Source organism: Loxodonta africana, chromosome 18, assembly GCF_030014295.1.
Source record: "Loxodonta africana isolate mLoxAfr1 chromosome 18, mLoxAfr1.hap2, whole genome shotgun sequence".
In the NCBI taxonomy this organism is placed as follows: domain Eukaryota; kingdom Metazoa; phylum Chordata; class Mammalia; order Proboscidea; family Elephantidae; genus Loxodonta; species Loxodonta africana.
In genome coordinates, this window is record NC_087359.1 from 50660048 (window position 1) to 50681724 (window position 21677).

The 21677-nt window shown below is 44.2% G+C and overlaps 1 protein-coding gene across 1 annotated transcript; it reads right to left on the reverse strand.

Annotated features, from left to right (window-relative positions):
* Nucleotides 1-3249: 3249 nt before the first annotated feature.
* Nucleotides 3250-19037, reverse strand: CHCT1 (CHD1 helical C-terminal domain containing 1). Its single transcript, XM_003414366.4, has 6 exons — nucleotides 15957-19037; nucleotides 13141-13242; nucleotides 12703-12878; nucleotides 12132-12231; nucleotides 8946-9141; nucleotides 3250-3468 (listed from the first exon to the last, which is right to left on the reverse strand). The coding sequence occupies exons 1-6, from the start codon at nucleotides 16047-16049 to the stop codon at nucleotides 3392-3394; spliced, it is 744 nt and encodes a 247-aa protein (XP_003414414.2). The 5' UTR covers nucleotides 16050-19037; the 3' UTR covers nucleotides 3250-3391.
* Between the last annotated feature and the right edge of the window lie 2640 nt (nucleotides 19038-21677).

The following is a 21677-nucleotide window of genomic DNA, read 5'->3' on the forward strand; positions in this document are numbered from 1 at the left end:
TTCAATGCCTCCTGTATTTAGTCCCTCTTTTTGATTATTGTGATCTTTTACCTATTGAGTTCCATGATTCCCTGTTATGTGTATTTTTTTTTTAATTAATCTTAATTTGTTTGTTTTTGTGATTTCCCTATTTGAGTTGATATCAGGACGTTCTGTTTTGTGACCCTGTGTTGTGCTGATATCTGATATTATTGGTTCTCTGACCAAACAATATCCTTTAGTATTTCTTGTAGCTTTGGTTTGGTTTTTGCAAATTCTCTAAACTTGTGTTTGTCTGTAAATATCTTAATTTCGCCTTCATATTTCAGAGAGAGTTTTGCTGGATATATGATCCTTGGCTGGCAGTTTTTCTCCTTCAGTGTTCTGTATATGTGGTCCCATTCCCTTCTTGCCTGCATGGTTTCTGCTGAGTAGTCAGAACATATTCTTACTGATTCTCCCTTGAAGGAAACCTTTCTTTTCTCCCTGGCTGCTTTTAAAATTTTCTGTTTATCTTTGGTTTTGGTGAGTTTGATGATAATATGTCTTGGTGTTTTTCTTTTTGTATCAATCTTAAATGGGGTTCGATGAGCATCTTGGATAGATATCCTTTCGTCTTTCATGATGTCAGGGAAGTTTTCTGTCAGGAGTTCTTCAACTATTTTCTCTGTGTTTTCTGTCCCCCCTCCCTGTTCTGGGACTCCAATCACCCGCAGGTTATCCTTCTTGATAGAGTCCCACATAATTCTTAGGGTTTCTTCATTTTTTTTAATTCTTTTATCTGATTTTTTTTTCAGCTATGTTGGTGTCGATTCCCTGGTCCTCCAGATGTCCCAGTCTGCATTCTAATTGCTCGAGTCTGCTCCTCTGACTTCCTAGTGCATTGTCTAATTCTGTTATTTTATTGTTAATCTTTTGGATTTCTACATGTTGTCTCTCTATGGATTCTTGCAACTTATTAATTTTTCCAGTATGTTCTTGAATAATCTTTTTGAGTTCTTCAACAGTTTTATCAGTGTGTTCCTCGGCTTTTTCTGCAGTTATCCTAATTTCATTTGTGATATCATTAAGCATTCTGTAAATTAGTTTTTTATATTCTGTATCTGATAATTCCAAGATTATATCTTCATTTGGGAAAGATTTTGATTCTTTTGTTTGGGGGGTTGTAGAAGCTGTCATGGTCTGCTTCTTTAAGTGGTTTGATATGGATTGTTGTCTCCGAGCCATCACTGGGAAACTAGTTTTTCCAGAAAATCCACTAAAAAAAAAATGCAGTCAGATCCCTATCAGAGTTCTCCCTCTGGCTCAGGCTATTCAGATGTTAATGAAGCCGCCTGGGGAGGGTGGGGGAGGGAACAGACAGATAGGAGAGTAGCACCTCAGAATATAGCAAGAGTTGCTTGTCTTGCTTGGAATGACTATTATATCTGAGACTCCCGGGGGGCGCGTCGCCGATGTGTGCTGGCTGTGTGGAGATTGCCCCCGGGGGGTCTGGCCCGCTGGAGTCACGGTCAGATCCTCCGCTTCCAGCCCCACGCCCAGCGTCAAGGCTCCCCTACTGGGACGGTGCACTCTCGACTCCAAAATCAGTCGCTGCCTCCCGGGGACTTCTCGTCCCTCCTGCTGCGTGGCTGTGCTGCCTCCGAGAACCAGTTGGCCCTCCTCCCGGGGTTAGTTCAGATGGGTGGAGCAGGTCCCTGTGCTTGTGCCGTGACCGAGTGTCCCGGCTGGGACGCTGTTCTCCCCGCTCCAATACCAGTTGCTGCCTCCCAGGGACTTCTCCTACCGGCTGCATCTCACGCTGCCCGCGCGACCCGGCTGGTCCCCTTCCCGGGGTTAGTTCAGGGGGGTGGAGCAACTCTCCGTGTTTATGCCATACCTGCGTCCAGTCCAAATCCCTGTGGGACGGTTCCCCGGCTCGGACGCTGCTCTTTCTGCTCCAAGACCAGTCACTGCCTCCTGGGGACTTCTCCTACTGGCTGCGTCCCACGCCGCCCGTGGAACCGGCTGGTCCCCCTCCCGGGGTTAGTTCAAGGGGGTGGAGCAGCTCTCTGTGCTTGTGCCGTACCTGACTGGTACTCTGGCTCCAGGCTCTGGAAACAATCGCTGCTTCCCCGTATTAGTTCGTTCTCCGTCTCTAAATCTGTGTTTGTTGTTCAGGGTTCGTAGATTGTTATGTATGTGATCGATTCACTTGTTTTTCCGTGTCTTTGTTGTAAGAGGGATCCGAGGTAGCGTCTGCCTAGTCCGCCATCTTGGCTCCGCCCCCAGAATGATCTATCGTTGTTTTATAGGCCTGTCTAATCTTTGGCTGAAAGGTAGACTCTGGGAGTGGCTTCAGTTCTGAGTTAGTAGAGTGTCTAGGGGGTTATAATCTCGGGGGTTCCTTTAGTCTCTGTCAGACCACTAAGTCTGGTCTTTTTTTTTATTAATTTGAATTCTGTTCTACATTTTTCTCCCACTCTTTCCTGAACCCTGTGCTGTGATCCCTCTCAGAGTGATCAGTGGTGGTAGCCAAATACCATCTAGTTTTCCTGGGATCCAGCTTGTGGAGGCTGTGGTTCATGTGGTTCACTAGTCCTTTAGACTAGTATTTTCCTTGTGTCATTGGTTTTCTTCATTCTCTTTTGCTCTGGACGGGATGGAACCAGTAGATGTATCTTAGATGGTCGCTCAGTCTGCCCGTTTTTGACCACTGCTTTGAACATCATCCTAGCCGAGACCAGTAACATTTCTTCTTTGGTCTCTTGCCTCCAGACTCACTCACTTCCATGCACTTTGCTCACAGCCACCAGAGCAGCTCCCTAATACCCAAGGCACCCACTCGTTCTATTGTTTGACACCTCCCCTGCCACTGCTCCCACATACCGCCCCCCCACCAGTTACCCACAAGATGAAATCCATTACCCAGTTGACTCAGGCTGGCCTACAAGGCCTGTCACCCTCTGACTCACCTCAGCCCCACTCCATCCACACTGGCACTTCCCACTGGTAAACATCTATTAGCCCCTTTGGCCTTCCCCAGTCACCTGTGTCACCAGCTGTAATGTCTATTTACACATCTATCTCTCCCATTGGGCTGCCACAAATCTTGGCACAAGTCACCACACATTAGTCATTTGTGTGTGTGTGTGTAGGGGACACCTATCACTTAGAAGGGACCTGGCAAATATTTTTAAATAAATTAAAAAATGAACGAATAATGACTGTTAGCCAAATCAAGTAGAACTGTCTTAAGGATGTTTATTTCCTTCCCCATTCATTTTATAATTAAAAACTGAACAACCTCTTAATAAAGACAGTTTTCTTCTTTCGCCTCACTGGCCCCTATTCCCCAGGTGCAGAGGTGTTGAAGATAGGCAGGTGACCTGGGGCCCAGGGTGAGCCAGCCCTCTGTCCCAGCTGGGTTCTCCTATGGGTAGTTGTCTGAGGCTTCCTTAATCCTCTTTCTCTTCAGTTTTGGTTTTTGAGGAAGTTTTCTTAGAAGACCTAAAAAAGGGAAGACCACAGAGAAGGTCCTGATGACATCACAAACGCTAAAAGAATCTCAATATGTAACAATTGAGGGCATGCAGTGCGGTGCGGGTAGAGAGAAGAAAAAACAAAATCTTATCTTACTTACAACCTATGTCCTTTACTCTTCTTATAGAAATCCTGAGATGATATGACCCCCAATCTACTGATAAAGAATCTCACCCTGGCAGAGAGTAAAGAAGTAACCTGCCTAACACCCTTATGGCAAGTTGAAGCACAGTCAGAACCAGAACCCAAGTTTCTTGACTTCTGGCTTCAGACTCTGATTCCTCCCTACCCCTCTCCCAGGCTTCATGCCCCAATTCCCCGCACTTTGCTGTTAGTACTGCTTGCAAACACTATTGCCATTGTTTTACTTAAGAACTGACTCTATGACCATAATGCTAAAGAAACACCTCACGGGTCACTTTCTTTTTCTTGTTTTACAATTCAGTGACTTTAATTACATCCACCATGTTGTGCAAACATCATTTCTACCTTTTTCCAAATTTTTTCTTCACCTTTCACAGAAACTCAGCACTAGGCTTTGAACCAGTTCTTTCTGGTTCAATCGTGGCCAAGGAAGTGACACCAGAACAGACCCGAATTTTTAAAATTTAGTGGAACCAGAACCATAACTGGAGTGGGGAAAATTAGAGGTCAAAGCCCTGCTGGAAACTTAATCACCCTCTTAGAAAACAAGGGCAGCATATGTGTTGCATAGCAACGAAATCTCTTGCCCGTAGGATTTTGCTCAGAGTTGGAAACAGTGGTGCTCCACTCAAAGATGGTAACCGATAGCACTGCTTTGAATGTGTATCACTCTCCTCAGTCCTGGCAATAATCGAATCTCATGCATCAGGTTCCTGAAAGGGCTTACTACCTCACTTCTGAGTCTCCCATTCCAGGGCTTCAACCTGTAATTTTTCCCATTCTGGTTATGGCTCTGGATTACCCAAATTTTAAAAATTCATGTCTGTTCCAGTTTCACTTCATTGGCCATGACTGAACCAGTTTGAACTGGTTCAAAGCCCTGCTCAGTACCCCTTAAGCAATACTTTCATCTCCTACTCCCATCCATCCCTGGTAACCACTAATAAATTTTGTCTCTATGCATTTGCCTATTCTAAATATTTCATATAAGTGGGATCGTACAATATATGTCCTTTTGTGTCATACTTTTTTCACTCAGCATATTTGCAAGTTTCACCCATGTCATAGCTTTTATCAGAATTTCATTTCTCTTTATGAATGAATGACATTCCTTTGTATGTATATAGCACATTTGTTCATCTGTTAATGAACACCTGGGTTGTTTCCGCCTTTTGGCTATTGTAAATAATACTGCAATAAACACTGTTGTGCAAGTATATACACAGGTTACTTTCTGATCACAAGGAGTAGACTCAGTGATTAATCTTAGCCCAGTCATGGTGGGTCCACCAGATAAAATGTTTACTCATGCAAAACAATATGTAGAACACAGCCTCATCTTAAAATAACAAATATTGGTGAAGCTACGGGGAGATTGAAACTTTTATGCACTGCTGGTGGGAATGCAAAATGGTACAACCATTTTGGAAAACAATATGATGCTTCCTTAAAAAGTAGAAATAGAAATACCATACAATCCAGCAATTCCACTCCTAGGAATATATCCTAGAGAAATAAGAGCCATCAATCACATGAATAGACACATGCACAACCATGTTCACAGCAAAAAGATGGAAACAAACTAAGTGCCCATCAACAGACGAATGGATAAACAAACTACGGTACATACACACAGTGGAATACTACACAACAATAAAGAACAATGATGAATCTGCAAAGCATCTCACAACTCGGATGAATCTGGAAGGTAATATGATGAGTGAAATAAGTCAATCACAAAAGGACAAATACTGTATGAGACCACTATTATAAAAACACATGAAAATGTTTCCACATAGAAAAAAAAAATCTTTGATGGTTACAAGGGGGAGAAGCGGTGGGGAGAGAAAAACACTAACTAGACAGCAGATAAGTGGTAACTTTGGTGAAGGGTAAGACAGTACACAATACTGGGAAAGTTAGCACAACTTGACCAGGGTAAAGTCATAGAAGCTTCATAGACACATCCAGATGCCCTAAGGGATCGAGCTACTTGGCTGAGGGCTGGGGGCCATGGTCACAGAGGACATCTAGCTCAATTGGGATAACACAGTTTATAAAGAAAATGTTCTACACCCTACTTTGGTGAGTAATATCTTAAAAGCTTGTGAGCGGCAGGGATCATAACAGAGAGCCCAGGACAGAGCGGGAGAAAAATGTAGAACAAATTCATATTCACACATACACACACACACATACACAAAAAAACACCAAAAAACCGCAGCCTTGCTAGAATGACAGAGACTGGACAAACCCCCAAGAATATGGTCTCTGGACACCCTTTTAACTCAGTACTGAAGCGACTCCTGAGGTTCGCCCTTCAGCCAAAGATTAGACAGGTCTATAGGGCCAACAATAGCACATATGAGGGTCATCCTTCATAGTTCAATCATGTATATGATACTAATGGGCACACCAGTCAAAAAGCAAAAATGAGAAGGCAGGAAGGGACAAGAAAACTGGACGAATGGAAACAGGGAACCCAGGGTGGAGAGGAGGAGAGTGTTGACACATCGAGGGATTGGCAACCAATGTCACAAAACAATTTGTGTATTAACTGTTTAATGAGAAACTAATTTGCTCTGTAAACTTTCACCTAAAGCACAATAAAGAAAAAAATCAGGAAATGAAACATTCCGCAAAACAATAACCTGATATCTTCAGCAGGTTTTGATGTGCGAAAAGGGGATTTTGTTGCGTTAAAAGAGATATAAGAGATGTAACCAGATGCAATACCTGGTTTGAGCAAACCAGCTCCAAAAGCTATCTCACTATTGAGGAAATGTGAATATTGACTATTCAATCCTACTATTAGATAAAATGAAAATTTGACATAATGAGAGGTTGATACCATTAACTGACAACAACAACAAAAAAAAACAACTCAAAATAATATACACAGCATGGTCTCCTTTTGGTTGATATGCACATATGTGTATACATAAATATTACCAGTGGTGATGACCAGACGATGTTTTTATTTCCTTATTTTTGCTTATCTGGATCATCTAATTGTCTGTGATGTGTTTATATTTTGCTGGTAGTAATAAAACGTTATTTTAAAACTTGCATGACCAGACATAAGAGGTCATGTAACGTATGATTCCATTCACTGAAATACCAAGAAAAGATAAATGCATAGAGACAGAAGGAAGACTGGTGGTTGCCAGGGGCTGGAGGGAGGGAGAATGGGGAGAAACTGCCTAATGGATAAGAGGTTTTATTTTGGAATAATGGAAATGTTTTGCAACTAGATAAAGGTGATGGTTGTACAATATTGTGAATATACTAAATGCCACTGAGTTGTTCACTCTAAAATGGTTAGTTTTATGCTATATAAATTTCACCTTAATAGTTAAAAAAAAAAAAAGAAAGCCAAATTACTCAATCTACCATCCAACCCTTTTCCCAGTCGTACCCGTCCTGCACCTCTCCAACCTGCTCCTACATTCAGCTCCAAGCCCAGACTATCTGCTCACTGCCCCCACCCCACTTCTGCACATACCTTTTCTTCCGCCTTTTCCCTTCTCCTTCCATCAGGTCCTTATCCCTTTCTTTAAAGCCTAGCCCACATGCATCTCCTCCAGACAGCCTTCCTCATCAACATACCCTTAGCTCTATGGCCTCAGGTTGTCATTTGTGAAAAGGAAATAACAATACTCATCTCATTGACATGTTGCAGGGGTTAAGTGAGAGCCTGGCATACAAAGCACCAGGTGCAGAAAGATTGCTGGCCTGGAGGCCAAGAGCTCACTTTCCTCATTTCCTCATTTGAATTCTAGACTGCTTGACCTACATCATCTTAACAATTGATGGTTCTTCATTCTTTGAAGTCTCATTGTATGTTTTACTTCCTCAATTTAAACTGTAGACACTAGGGCCATTGGCCCTCACAGAACCCAGGCAGGGTCCTGGGCTGGGTAGCTACCCATTCCATGCCCTCTGGCCCTGTCCAGTTCCCACTCCTATCTCCCACTGGGCACTGCCCCTGAGGCACCCGAGGGCTACTGCCCTGCATTCGCCCTGGCCACCCGGGCCTTCGGAGGAACACCTGGGTCCATATTAGGACCATGCTCTGAGGGCCTCAGGCCACCCACCTTGTTTGCCTTCACCTTCTCCATAAGCAGATGGCCAAGGGCAGCTGGCTGTGCCTCCAGTAGCCAGATCCCAAAAAAGTGACAGTTAGGTGGGTCCAACCCCTCCCGGCACTGCTATGCATAAGACAGACCCTCACAGGCCCCAGTCTTGTCTAGGGCCCCTCTCACTGAATGGGCTCTGTCCCAGAACACTATAGCCTCCATTCAGAAAAGCAGGCATTGAGGTCATCACAGAGGCCAAAGCTGCTGGGCGGGCAGTTCCCAGGCCATCTGGCTGACTTCCCAACTACCCGCTGTAGGAATGAATCCTTTCCTTTGCCCCATTTTTCCTTCCTCAACTACCCCCAACCCCACAGTGTGTCCTGCTGCTGCTGCTGCTGCTGCTTCAACACTTACTGAAAATCCACACTCTTGGCCACAAGAAACTCTCTGCTCTGCTTCTAGCCATATAGGAAAGTGCATTTGTTTTAATGCTAACTGGAAAATCCAGGCTTCAAAACTGTGTGTCTTATGAGGCCTCAACTGGGGAGAAATTATACAGAACAAAACACTGAAAGAAGCACGTCAGTGTTAGTAGTGATGGTCCCTGGGTAATGGGATTATGTGTGATTTCTCTCTCTTCCTTTTTACACTTAACCTGTACATTTCAAGAGGAACCCACCAGTTGCTCCGCGGGAGAAAGATGTGCCAGTCTGCTTCTGTAAAGATTACTGCCTTGGGAACCCTACGAGACAATTCTACTCTGTCCTATAAGGTTGCTATGAGTCGGAATCTACTCAGTGATAATGGATTTGGTACATTTCAAACTTCCTGTAACGAGCATTAAAAAAAAAGGTTGCCGTAGAGTTGGCTCCTATGCGTGGCGACCTCGTGTGTCGAGTAGAACTGTATTCCATAGGCTTTTCAATGGCTGATTTTTTTTTAATAGATCACCAGGCCTTTCTTCCAAGGCACCTCTGGTTGAACTCTAACCTCCAACCTTTTGGTTAACAGCCAAGCATGTTAACCATTTGCACGACCCAGGGATTCCTGTAAGAAGCATACCTGGGGGAAAACAAACTATCAAAGAAAAGGGAGAAGGTAAAGTAAGAAAGGACAGAAAAAGAAATGCAGGCAGAAAGAGAAGATGGAAAGGAGGGCAGAGGGCTCAGGACAGGCCCCTTCTCCCAAGGGCGTGCACACACACATCCAAATAGACATTACCTCTCCTGACATGGACCCAGGACCTCGGCTCCCCCAGCAAGGAGGCCTCTCGGCCTGGGGCCTGCATCCTGGACAGCCTCTCCTTCATGCCACTGATGTTGCTGTGCAGGCCCCAGGCATCGCAGAGCTTGGGCAGGCTGTCTTCCTGGTTTGCCAGCAAGGAGCCCTCTGGTGCATCCAAGGGGCAGAATGCCACCTGCAATGGGGCCACAGTGTTTAGGAGTGTAGAGAAAAGAGGGGCCGCAATTCCAGAGCCCCAGCCTGCCCCGTGAGGGCACTGTTTCCTTCTGGCTGCACAGCATACCTGCCGAGCCAGAAGACAGGGTTAGAAACACAGATGTGGGAGATGACATTGAGGCCAGATTGCCAAGTGGCTTTTCTTAGGTTATCCTTTGCTAAATTGGAAGCCTAAAAATTATTCTTGAAATTGTCCTGGCCAGTGAAATCCAGGGATCACTAAAAGGGCGGTCCCTCATATTCAGAAGAGGAATCACCAAAATGATCCAACTATTCATGCTCAGAGGAAGAAGCAGAGATCCAGAGAGAGGATTTGGTTAAACCTGCATAGCTAGAACACTGACTGGTATGGGGTTCTGGTTGTTACGTTGTTAGGTGTTGTCAGTTCTGACTCACAGCGACTCTATGCATGACAGAATGAAATGCTGCCCAGTCCCGCACCGTCCTCACAATCGTTGCTTTGTCTGAGCCCATGGTTGCAGCCACTGTGTCAATTCAACTTGTTGAGGGTCTTCCTCTCTTTCACTGACCCTCTACTTTACCAAGCATGATGTCTTTCTCCAGGGACTGGTCCCTCCTAATAACATGTCCAAAGTATGTGAGACAAAGTCTTGTCATCCTCACTGCTAAAGAGCATTCTGGCTGTACTTCTTCCAAGACAGATTTCTTTGTTCTTCTGACGGTTCGTGGTATATTCAATATTCTTAGCCAACACCACAATTCAAATGCATCAATTCTTTATGCATTTGTGGTTAGAGCAGATCTTTTATCTGAGTCAGACCTGGGTTTGAACCATGGCTCTTCCCTCCCATTTGCTATGTGACCTGGGACAAGTGTCTTTAGTGCCCTACATTTTAATTTCTCATTTGCAAACTGTGAACAATAATTCTGACCAGTTAGGGTTACTTTTGAAGATTACATGAGGGAATATCCATAAAGTGCCTGGCACATAGAAATTTTTTATATTTGTGGCCTATCATTATTATTTTGGGTCAGTGGTTCTCAAAGTGCGGTCTGTGGACCTCTGGGATCACTGAGTTTTTAGATCCCCTGAAAACTGGGTCCATGCAAAGTACAAAAGACAATGGGTTTTAACGTGACCTAGTATGAAAAGTGCATTGATGTGGTCACAGAATCCACAAAGCAACTAGCCTTGAACTACCACCTGTCAAGTTTTGGTGTGGTAGCAAAGAAAAATAATCACAATTATCTGAAAAGGCTTATAAAAGAGCGTATAATTCAAGAAGCTGGACTCTATGAAGAGGAACGTGGCGCTGGGATTGGAGGAAGACTCATTAACAACCTGCAATATGCAGATGAAACAACCTTGCTTGCTGAAAGTGAAGAGGACTTGAAGCATTTAATGATAAAGATCAAAGAGTACAGCCTTCAGTATGGATTACACCTCAACATAAAGAAAACAAAAATCCTTACAACTGGACCATTAAGCAACATCATAATAAACAGAGAAGATATTGAAGTTGTCAAAGATTTCATTTTACTTGGATTTGCAATCAACCCATGCCCACGGAAACAGCAGTCAAGAAATCAAATGATGTATTGCATTGGGCAAGTCTAGCTGCAAAAGGCCTCTTTAAAGTGTTAAAAAGCAAAGATGTTACCTTGAAGGGTAAGGTGCTCCTGATCCAAGCCATAGTGTTTTCAATCACTTCATATGCGTGCAAAAGCTGGACAATGAACAAGGAAGACCAAAGAAGAACTGATGCTTTTGAATTAAGGTGTTGGCGAAGAATATTGACTACACCATGGACTGCCAGAAGAACTAAGAAATCTGTCTTGGAAGAAGTACAGCCAGAGTGCTCCTTAGAAACAAGGATGGCAAGACTTTGTCCCACATATTTTAGGCCTGTTATCAGGAGGGACCAGTCCCTGGAAAAGGACATCATGCTTGGTAAAGTAGACGGTCGGTGAAAGAGAGAAAGACTCTTAACAAGATGGATTGACACAGTGGCTGCAATGATGGGCTCAAGCATAGCAACATTTGTGAGGATGATGTAGGACTGGGCAATGTTTCGTTCTCTTGTACATGAGGTCGCTAAAAGTCAGAAGTGATTTGATGGCACCTAAAAAATAAAAAAAATAAATAATAATAATTTTTTATTTTTACAACAACATCTGAAAAGACTTGTAAAAGACTCCTCTCTTTCTCCATTATATATCTGTATGAGGCTGGATTTTCTTCAGGTACTCCAGTCAAAACTACATATCACAACAAATTGACTGTAGTAGCAGATAAAAGAATCCAGCTGTTTTCCATTAGGTCAGACATTAAAAAGATTTGCAAAAATGTAAAATGATGCCACTGTTCTTACTACAATTTTTTTGTTTTGTTTTGGGAAATACAGTTATTTTTCATAGAATTATGCTATTTATAACAATGGGTTCATTATTTTTATTTTTAAATGACTTAATATATACATATTTAATTTTTTTCTTAGCTTTAATTTCTAATAGGGTAAATATCAATAGTTAAAATCCATATAAACAAATGCTTTGGGGTCCTCAATGATTTTTAAGAGGGTAAAATTGTCCTGATATCAAAATGTTTGAGAACCACTGTTTTTAGAGAAGACCAGGCCAGAGCAATATCAACAGTCCACGGAGGCTTCCCCAAGGCTGTGCTCTTCTGTGCTCTTCTGCCTGACCTCAACCACCTCCACTTGGATTTGCAAGACCCACCCATGCTATCAGGATGCAGCTATGGAGGGGGTGAATAAATATGGAGAACTTAATGCCAGTTTTCTGCCCTCTCCAGCCCCACTCTGTGCCCATTGCAGAGGTAAATGTGGAGGCAGTGGGGTATTGCTCAGGCAGCGAGCCAAGGAAAGGACCAAGGGGCGCTGGTTGTAACAGCAGACTTCCTGCACAATCCAAGAGCACACCAAGCAACACTCGGCTGACCCCAGAGGAACTTCCCAGGTGCCTCACCAGGAACTTGGCTGTCTGGTTGTTCTTGGTATACTTGTAGAGCCTGCGAAGCTGCTTCGCCTCCAGTTCAGAGAAGAGGGAGACAAACTGCCAGAGCATCCTGCAGGGAGTGGGGAGAGAGCCGAGGCTGAGGGAGGTGGAGCACAGCCCCTCTCCTCCTCCATTTGGCCTGTGACCAGAACCCACGCAGGGAAGAAATGGGCCACATGCTGCCTGCTTGGATTTTGGCTGGGGGAATGGGGACGTGAGGATTTGCCAGACCCTCTATCCTTGAACACCCTGAACTGATGACCAGCATCTGCATAAAGAAGGTGATCAATCAGAATTCATTCTCCTTGGAGTTCAGAAGAGATCTTTGTCCACTGTGTGTACACATAAGGTGCAGTCAATGCTACCTGAGTAATTAGGGGCACCCTGTTCTTTCCATCCTCACTTCCCCACACCCCTCCAGGATCCTAACTCCTCCACATAAAGATAAAGAATTTTGGGATCCTGACTTGGGTGTGACCTTGAGTGGAGGGAAGATGGCCCAGGAGTGGGTGTGGCGGAAAGGGTGAGGAAGCTGCCCTACTTCCTCCAGTGCTTGATTTCCCAGGCTCGGCAGTAGTGCTGCAGAAAAGTGTTGATGTGGTCCCCTAGGACCACCAGGCTCCGCTTCATGTACTTCAGCTTCTTTTTCTGGGGAAGGTCCTTGGGCGGGTGTAGCTTTCTCAGGAACTTCTTCAGAGGCCTTAGGTATTCTTTACACTGAGGAAACAACAGGTGAGAAGAGGAACCGTGGGAGAAAAGAAGAGGCAGATGGGTAGCTCCAAGTAACCAAAAAAGTCTAGCCCCTTTGGCCCAAAAAGGATTATGCATCTTGGATGAGTCAATCCCTACCCCATACCTTTCCCACGAGTGTGACAAGTGGGGCTGTGAGTTATGAGTCTGAGTTCTGTCATTTCCTACCCCAGGTTTCCTGATCCACAAGGAATAGAGGATAGGGGCCCCGGGCTGGCCTCTTACTCACAATTTTGAAGGTGTCCTGACCCAGGCCCTTGGCATGGCGCACGAGTGAGTCTCCAGCAGGGTTGGTGCTGGAGCTCCTCTCCAAGCAGGGCACATCAGTCACCTGGAAGAGGACAGAGGACAGTGGTCAGCTGGCGGGCTTGGGCCATTGCTCCTGAGAAGGGATTCTGGGACAATCATTTGTCCAAATGCCAGCTAAAGACCGTCTCCATTTTCCCTATGACCTCTTCCTTGACCTAGCACTGAAGTGAGCAAGCCCTGGGCAGAGAAACCTATCTCCGAAAATCTCCACTTAGAAAACCTAGAATGTCCCACCAATTTCTTTACAATAATCATAGCACATTGTACTAGTTAACTTTGTGAAGCACTTGATAAACATTAACTCATTTTATTCTCCCACAAATTCTGTGAGGTTAGATATCATTCATATAGCCCCGTTATATGAGTAAATATGAGTAGGTATAGATATAAATGATATCTAACCTCACAGAAGCACTTACTGATGAAGATCAAAGACTACGGCCTTCAGTATGGATTACATACCAACATAAAAAAAAACAAAAAAATCCTCACAACTGGACCAATAAGCAACATCATTGTAAATGGAGAAAAGATTGAAGTTGTCAAGGATTTCATTTTGCTTGGATCTATAATCAACACCCGTGGAAGCAGCAGTCAAGAAATCAAATGACGTATTGCATTGGGCAAATCTGCTGCAAAAGACCTCTTTAAAGTGTTAAAAAGCAAAGAGGTCACTTTGAGGTCTAAGATGTGCCTGACCCAAGCCATGGTCTTTTCAATCACCTCATATGCATGTGAAAATTGGACAATGAATAAGGAAGACCAAAGAAGAACTGATGCCTTTGAATTGTGGTGTTGGTGAAGAATATTGAATAAACCATGGACTGCTAGAAGAATGAACAAATCTGTCTTGGAAGAAGTACATCCAGAATGCTCCTTAGAAGCAAGGATGGCAAGACTTTGTCTCACATATTTGATAACATGTATTTTGGACACGTTATCAGGATGGACCAGTCCCTGGAGAAGGACATCATGCTTGGTAAAGAAGAGAGGGAAAAAGAGGAAGACCTTCAACGAGATGGACTGACACAGTGGCTGCAACAATGGCCTCAAACAAAGCAATGATTGTGAGGATGGAGCAGGACCAAGCAGTGTTTCATTCTGTTGTACATGGGGTGGCTATGAGCCAGAACCTACTCAATGGCACCTAACAACAATGGATATTGTTACCTCTGTTTACAGATGAGGACACTCAGGCACCAAGAGATTTAAGTGACTCTTTGAGAAGTGAATGAGCAGAGATTCATTTGTTCATTAATTCAGCAAATATTTATTGAGTACCTTTTTAAGTCCCAGTTGAAGGAGCCCTGGTAGCATAGTGGTTAAGAGCTAGGCTGCTAACCAAAAGTTTGACGGTTCAAATCTACCAGCTGCTCTTTGGAAGAAAGATGTGGCAGTCTGCTTCTGTAAAGATTTACAGCCTTGGAAACCTTTTGAGGCAGTTCTACTCTGTCCTTGTAGGATTGCTATGAGTCAAAATCGACTCGATGGCAATGGGTTTGGTTTGGTTTTTGGTAAGCCCCACGTTCACCCCTTTATATCCCTAACATTTAGCATCATGCATTTAATGGGCACTCAGGAAAAATGCATGATGGTGATGATGAGAAGAAACTTTTTTGACAACAAAACTGGGGTAAAGAAACTGAAAATTAATGGAGACAAAGAGACTGTGAAATAATATGAGAAGTCAGGGCACAGGATTAGATTGATACAACTGTATTACCTCATCTTTCAAAGGTCTCTCTGAAAAGTGAGCATAAACTTCTGCCTGTGTTCAGTGGGAACAAGGAAGGTCTAGGCTCAGGGGAGACACCTGGGGAAAGGGAGGGAGATGATGTCTTAGTTGTCTAGTCCTGCTGTAACAGATATACCACAAGTGGATGGCTTTAACAAAGGGAAATTTATTCTCTCACAGTCTAATAAGTTCCAAGTCCAAATTCAGGGCGTCACCTCCAGGGGAAGGCTTTCTCTCTCTGTCAGCTCTGGAGAAAGGTCCTTGTCCTCAATTTTCCCCTGGTCAAGGAGCTTCTCAGGCGTAGGCACCCTGTGTCCAAATGACGTGCTCTATTCCTGGTGCTGCTTTCTTGGTGGTATGAGGTCCCCAACTCTCTGCTTGCTTCCCTTTCCTCTTGAGAGATAAAAGATGGTGCCGGCCACACCCCAAGGAGTCTCTCTTTACATGGGGTCAGGGAGGTGACCTGAGTTAGGGTGGTGGTACAATCCCACCCTAATCCTCTCAATATAAAATTACAATCACAAAATAGAGGACAACCATACAACACTGGGAATCATGGCCTAACCAAGTTGATACACAGATTTTTGGGGGGACATAATCCAATCCATGACGGATGGGTAGAGAGGAGAGGATATGGAACACGGCTCCTCAGGCACTAGAGAGAGGGGACTCGGCTTGATCAACTCCATAAACCACACATACCACACAACCACATGCACCGACCAAAACACACACACAGAGCACACACACAAAAGAGCCCTTATGTCTTCATAGCTAACAATAAGATGGGACCCCTTCCCATCATCTTGCCAGGAATATCTGTCCTTGATAAACATTTGTTTGAATGAATTAATCTCTTGTTCTTTAGGTCTCTTGCTAACTCATGAATCACACCATTTTTCCTTCTCTTCTTCCTTGACTTTCATGCTCTCTGCTTTCTGAAACCAGATGCTCCCTGACTTTCCTTTCCCCCTTCCCTCACACCTCCAGCCCCAATTCACCTTCTCTAGCGGTTTGTCTCCTTCACCCCCTTGCCCATCTGAAGGCTCCATCCCAACAGGTGTGCTGGTGGGGTCCAGGGTGGCACTTCTCATGTCTCCTCAAGCTTCTGACCTGCTTCTGTGACCTGAGTATCTCTTAGGGCAGGCTGGCTCCAGAACGCTGAGCAAAACCATGGCAACTGCCAACACAGAGCCCAGCCCCCTCCCCCCATAACCTCATTGCTAGGAGTGGCCACCAGCTGTCCCCTTCAACTGTGAACTGGACTAGTGAACTAAGCAGAGGTGTGGGGTGGACCCAGGACTTCGTCAGAGCTCACAGCCTGTCAGCAGGGGCTGGAGAAACTTCTCCAAAGAGAACTGTTTAGATGCTGTTGATATTTGAACCCTGGTAAGACTTCTGAAGTAGTTTTCCGGGGTGTGTATCATTCCTGCCTCCTTAATTACACCCTCGGCTCCCTGAGTGTGAGGATCAGGGTTTGTAACATTCCTTTCTGGGTTTGGGATAAAGGACTAGAGGTGTGTTGAAAGAGAACGGAATACGGTAAATCTCTGTTGAGATCTATCCTTCTGTAGCCTTGGGGAAATTAATAAACCAGTTGTATCGGGTGCTGTAGAGTGCGGTTGTTTTTAAGGGGGGGGCGTACAAAAATAATAGGTCTGATGTATTATCTCGATTAATCCTCACACCAATCCTCCCTGGGGTAGGTGCTTCATTTCAGAGAGGAGCCAAGATACACAGCTGTCCCTGTAACTTAGGTCCACGGTCTCGAAGTGGGGCTGGGGGCTTCGATCTGATTCCGACAGCTCTGGCTTTTGCCACGGAACTGCCCTCCAGGGATCCGAGGCAGCAGGAGGACTCGCGGTAGGCCAGGTACAACTTTCTTATTGACTCACCTGGCCCGGAGGGGCCTGGTCCTGTGCTCCTGATCCAAGCTTCGCCCCGTGTCCCTAACGCAGCAGAGGTGTCCCCTCGCGTCCTTAATTAACGTGCCCGACGGGTTTTGGGCGGTGATAAAGACTGCTGCGCCTCAGTTTGCTTACTTGACCCACATTTTCTTCCCTAGAGTGCTGAACTCCATCTCCTGGCCCTTGCCTTGGTGTCCTCAGGCCCGAGGTCCAGTTTCCCCAGCCCCGTTTGACCCCTTCTCTTGCCCTGGCCTGCACCGAGTCAGACAGCCGCGGGCCGAAGAAGCCCAGGACTGGGTCGGGATGCTCAGCCCTCGCAGGCCTCTCTCCTGCCATCTAGCGGCGGTATGGGCACATGACAGGGACATCGCGGCTCTTCACTGCTTTCTGGCTGATGGCCAGTGCCTGGGGTTTGGAGAGTTCCCTTTGAGTCCAGACCCTTTTTAATTAGCTCCCTATGCCGTTCGTGTTTAGCTAATGTCTTTGATTTCTTTGAGGAGGAATAAAAGTTCCCACTTCTCTGTCTCCGAACTGGAAGATCTGATCTCTGAGCATTAATTCAGGGTTATGCAGGACCTGGCAGTGCTTGGTTCTATTGTAATAGGGTCGCTAGGTGTCGGAATAGACTCAACAGCACGTAACAACAACCTGCGGCTGTGAAGAGGCATAATCATGTTAGAAAGAGTGAGGGGAAAGAGTCCCTCTTATACACTCCTATTGGTAGTGATCATTGGTAAATAATGTATGTATTTCAAAATGTTAAATGGACTTTCCCCTTGACTCATCAGTTCTACCTCCAGGAATCAGTCCTAAAGAGAGATGTATGTGTGAGGACTGTTATAATAGTGACAAAATCGGAAACACCTGAAATGTCATCAATAGGAAAGGGTAAATAAATAGTACATTCATACAACCATTAAAAATGCTACTCTGTCTATATTTATTGACATGGGAAACAGAAAATAAAACAGCATGTATGCTATGGTTCCATTTTTGTAGGTATGTATTTGTATACGCATAGGAAAAAGGTCTTGAAGGATACACTTCAAATGCCAAAGGTGATTTTTCACTTCCTTTGCCTATTGTCTGTGTGTGTGTTTGTTTGTTTGTTTTTTACAATGAATATGCTTTACTTTTACAGTCAGGAAAAAAGTGAGCTGTGTCTATTTTTAAAATCTATTCACAAGGAATAAATGACACCATTTAAAACATTATACAGTAAGTTTAAAAACAGGACACAAAAGGGTGTGTATAACTCATGCATAGGTAAGCGAATATGAATATGGACCAAGACTAGAAGAAAACACAGTGAGAAACGGAAATAAGGAACTGAATATATATATATATTTTTTTTCTTTTCTTTTTTTTCCCCCTCAGAAGAGAGAGCTAAATGTTAGGACCTCAAAGCTTGTCTGTCTGTGCCTGCTCCTCACCCCACTCCACTCTCATTTCTCCCCCTCAGAGCCTCAGCAAGCCATAGGCTCTGAACACCTGCCCTCTCTCCATAAAGGTTTTATTACCAACCTGAAAAAACAATTGATCCTAATGGCAGCCAGAAATAATGGCTCAACACTCAACATTAAGAAAAACAAAACAAAAAAAGTTGCCTTTGGGAAACATCCTTCAAAATGCAATTGGTCAGAATAAAATGATTCTGTAGGGCAAGTCAACTCATTCAACACAGTAATCCTCCAAAAGTTTATTTGAAAACTTTTTTTTTTTTTTTATGTCTGTGTGCTTTAGGCATCTGGCAGACAGAAGGAAGTTTTTTTTTTTTTTCTTTTTTTGGTCCAAAAAAACAAAACAGAAACTGATTGTCATCTAGTCAGTTCTGACTCGTGACAGCCCCATGTGAGTCAGATCAGAACTGCACTTCACAGGGTTTACTACGGCTGATTTTTCAGAAGTAGGTCACCAGGTCTTTCTTCGATGCATCTCTGGGTAGACTCGAACCTCCAACCTTTCAGTTAGCAGCCAAGCACTTAGCCAATTGTACCACCCAGGGACTCTCCTCCTCTTTATGTAGGCTGGCATACTCCTGGTGGCACAGACCATTTCATACTCATCCTGGTTCACTCCCTTCCTCCTCCAACCTCCCCCCCTCCCCAGTACACATGGAGCTAAAGAAATTCTTGAATGTTCTGAATTCACCGGACATGGAAAACAACTTTTGGCATCTACTGTCTGTACTTCCTCTCATAGGCTTGAAGATCTGTCCATCTTTCTATCTTGGTTAAACAGTGGCAGAGACTTTTTTGTTCCCCCAAAGAACTCTATCTTTTTCTTTGATAAGAAACCCCAGGGTATCTGAGAAATGCCAAAAAAAACCTCTTGATGACTCCTGCTCTGAATTATTTAATTATCCAATTAAAATTGTATCTAGACTCCAAGAAAAGGGGGGCCATTTAATTTCCTGTCATAACAGGAGTACTGAGTCTGTAGGACATGCCAGCAACTCCCAGCTGAGGACCAAGACATCCATGCTCCAAGGCCACCGGAGTACAGTCTAATCTACCTAAGTCAGAGTCTCTTACATGGGATCCACTGATGGGCTTCAGGAAGTTGACAAACCCTTTGAAACTCTTATCTAGCAAGTTGTCCGTGAGCCTCCTTAGCCTTCAGAAAATCAAAGAGGTCCGTCACCCCTAAATAGGAACCAATGACCTAAGAGTGTGGACCTTCTTGTCAGCAGTGGCTTTTGGGGTCAGATGAAGCTTTAAATTTGAGCTCATGGAAGCCCCTCAAATAGAGACACTGTGAGAAAAACCAGAAACTAGGCTGGTCTTGAGAAAAGGGTGGCAGAAGGAAGTAAGGGAATTTAGGACCTAACTATCCCATTTCAGGCTCAAATGGAGAAATCAGGGACTAAGCAGAAGGCCAGTGAAATCCATGAGTACTCACGGTGAGACTGAAGCCCTGTGTCCTCGGCACAGTCACCACTGTCTCCACCTCCCCTACCCCAAGCCCCACACCTCTGCACCCCCTACACCTACTCTCTCTTACTCTCCTCCACCAGCAGCTTATACCCAGGTCCTCCTTATGAAGGAAGGTCCTCATGCACTAACATGTGGCCATGCGTCGGTCCTGTCAGGGTGGGACCTGCAGACATGAGGCTTTTCCCTCTCCTGCTGGCAGGACACAGGCACATCGCTGCACACAGGTCAGGAACATTGCCTGCTCCTCTCAAAATAATTAGCAGAATTGTTTGGCACTTTTTTCCTGCACTCCCATCTGATATTTACTGTAGTTTTCCATTTCATGGAGTTCTGAATTTAATTTCTTTCTTTTTTGTAGCAATGTTTTAATGTGGGCTTCGTGTGCTCTAAAAATATCTTGTCAGGGCATCAAAATAACACTGCAGAATGGGATCCTCAGAATCTTTACAGCATGTTTCTAAACAGTCTTATGATATGCAAGCGTCTGTGATCGTGTCCAATTGCTAGGCCTAATGATTTCCACTAGCTCTTTCTGGAAGTTTCTTACCCCAGATGGGATTCAGGGAGGTGAGCAGGAGAGAATTGCAGAGTTAATTAATGCTGGACCTGGGAACGGTTTTGGAGAGCAAAACATGCTATTTCAAAATTTGCAGCAATTTCTCCCTTTGCTAAGGACACTCTCGTCTCCTCGCTCCGAGGGCACTGGATTTAAAAAAAAAAAATTTTTTTTTTTCAGGCTCAGGTTTAATGGTGTTGGAAGCTAATCTCAGAGTTTTTCAGACTTTCCTGATGAGAAAAATCACCTCACTTCAGACATTCAGAATCATGACCTCCCTTGAGGGCTGGGGCATTAGAAATTGAATTCTTATCATCAGGCAAATTTGGAAAATAGTAGTGTGGTGAGTTTGAATCTGAATTGGCCCTTGTTTGGGTTTAACTGGGTAAACCATGGACCTCTCCAATGATATGCTGGGACTGGCTCTAATAGGCTCACTAGAGCCAATTATTAAATTTTCAGGAATTTTTCCAGCTGTTTGTTTAGGTACTATTAATAAAGTTAAATTATATCGACTTACAAGTAAATAAACTATATTGAAGACACAGGTGATAAATACTCAAAACTCATCTCTTCCTAATTGTTTGTCTACATTTTACAATTCTCTGCTCTTGAGGTTATATGCATCTATTGTATCCGTATGGTGGAAATACTACGTAATGGTCTGCTACTGCTCATCTCTTCCCAACTCCACAATCAGGTCATAAAAAACAAGAAAGGACTGAGAAACTATCATAGGCTGAAGGAGACTGGGGAGACATGATGTCAATGATGTCATGCTGGCAGCTGGAAATTGGTCATCATGGGAGTAATTACACCACAGAAATCAGTAACTCTGTTACCAATCGCCAATCTGACACAAAGGGTCCTTGTCTTTTCCTGAGTAAGAATACACGCTAAAGACAAACTTTACCTTCAGCAAGCTTTATTTTGCTTGAGTTGAGCAAAAGGAGTCAGTGGGGGTCTAGGCCTCTCCAAAAGACTGACTCAAAAAGGGAAGCAAGGCTAGGGCTTATATGGGTTCAGTGGACACAATAGAGTAATGAATATTTAGTGGACTTCTTTCAAGTGGCGGGTACTTCTCAGAATGGTGGTATATGTTAATGAGGCTGCTCACGCATCTGGAATCTAAGATGGAACCGGCTGATATTCAAGATGGAGTCCTCTGGCATCACTTATTATGGGACATAGTGCACGTGCACTTGCTCTTTGGCACTACATCACCACCTTTGGAGGGCTGAAGAAGGTCAAACAGCAGTCACACTCTGCTCCTCTGAGCATACGGAGCCTGCAAAGGAGAGGGGGACTAGAAAGACACTAAGA

Bases quoted from the DNA above. Each gene is read 5' to 3' on its own strand.
- CHCT1 (XM_003414366.4), bottom strand. From the start codon at position 16,049: ATGAGAAGTGCCACCCTGGACCCCACCAGCACACCTGTTGGGATGGAG. The intron at 12,879-13,140 runs GTGAGTAAGAGG...TTGTTTCCTCAG, and splicing joins GTCAGGACACCTTCAAAATT to TGTAAAGAATACCTAAGGCC. The intron at 3,469-8,945 runs GTAATGTCTATT...TCCCTTTTTTAG, and splicing joins CTGGGTCCATGTCAGGAGAG to GTCTTCTAAGAAAACTTCCT.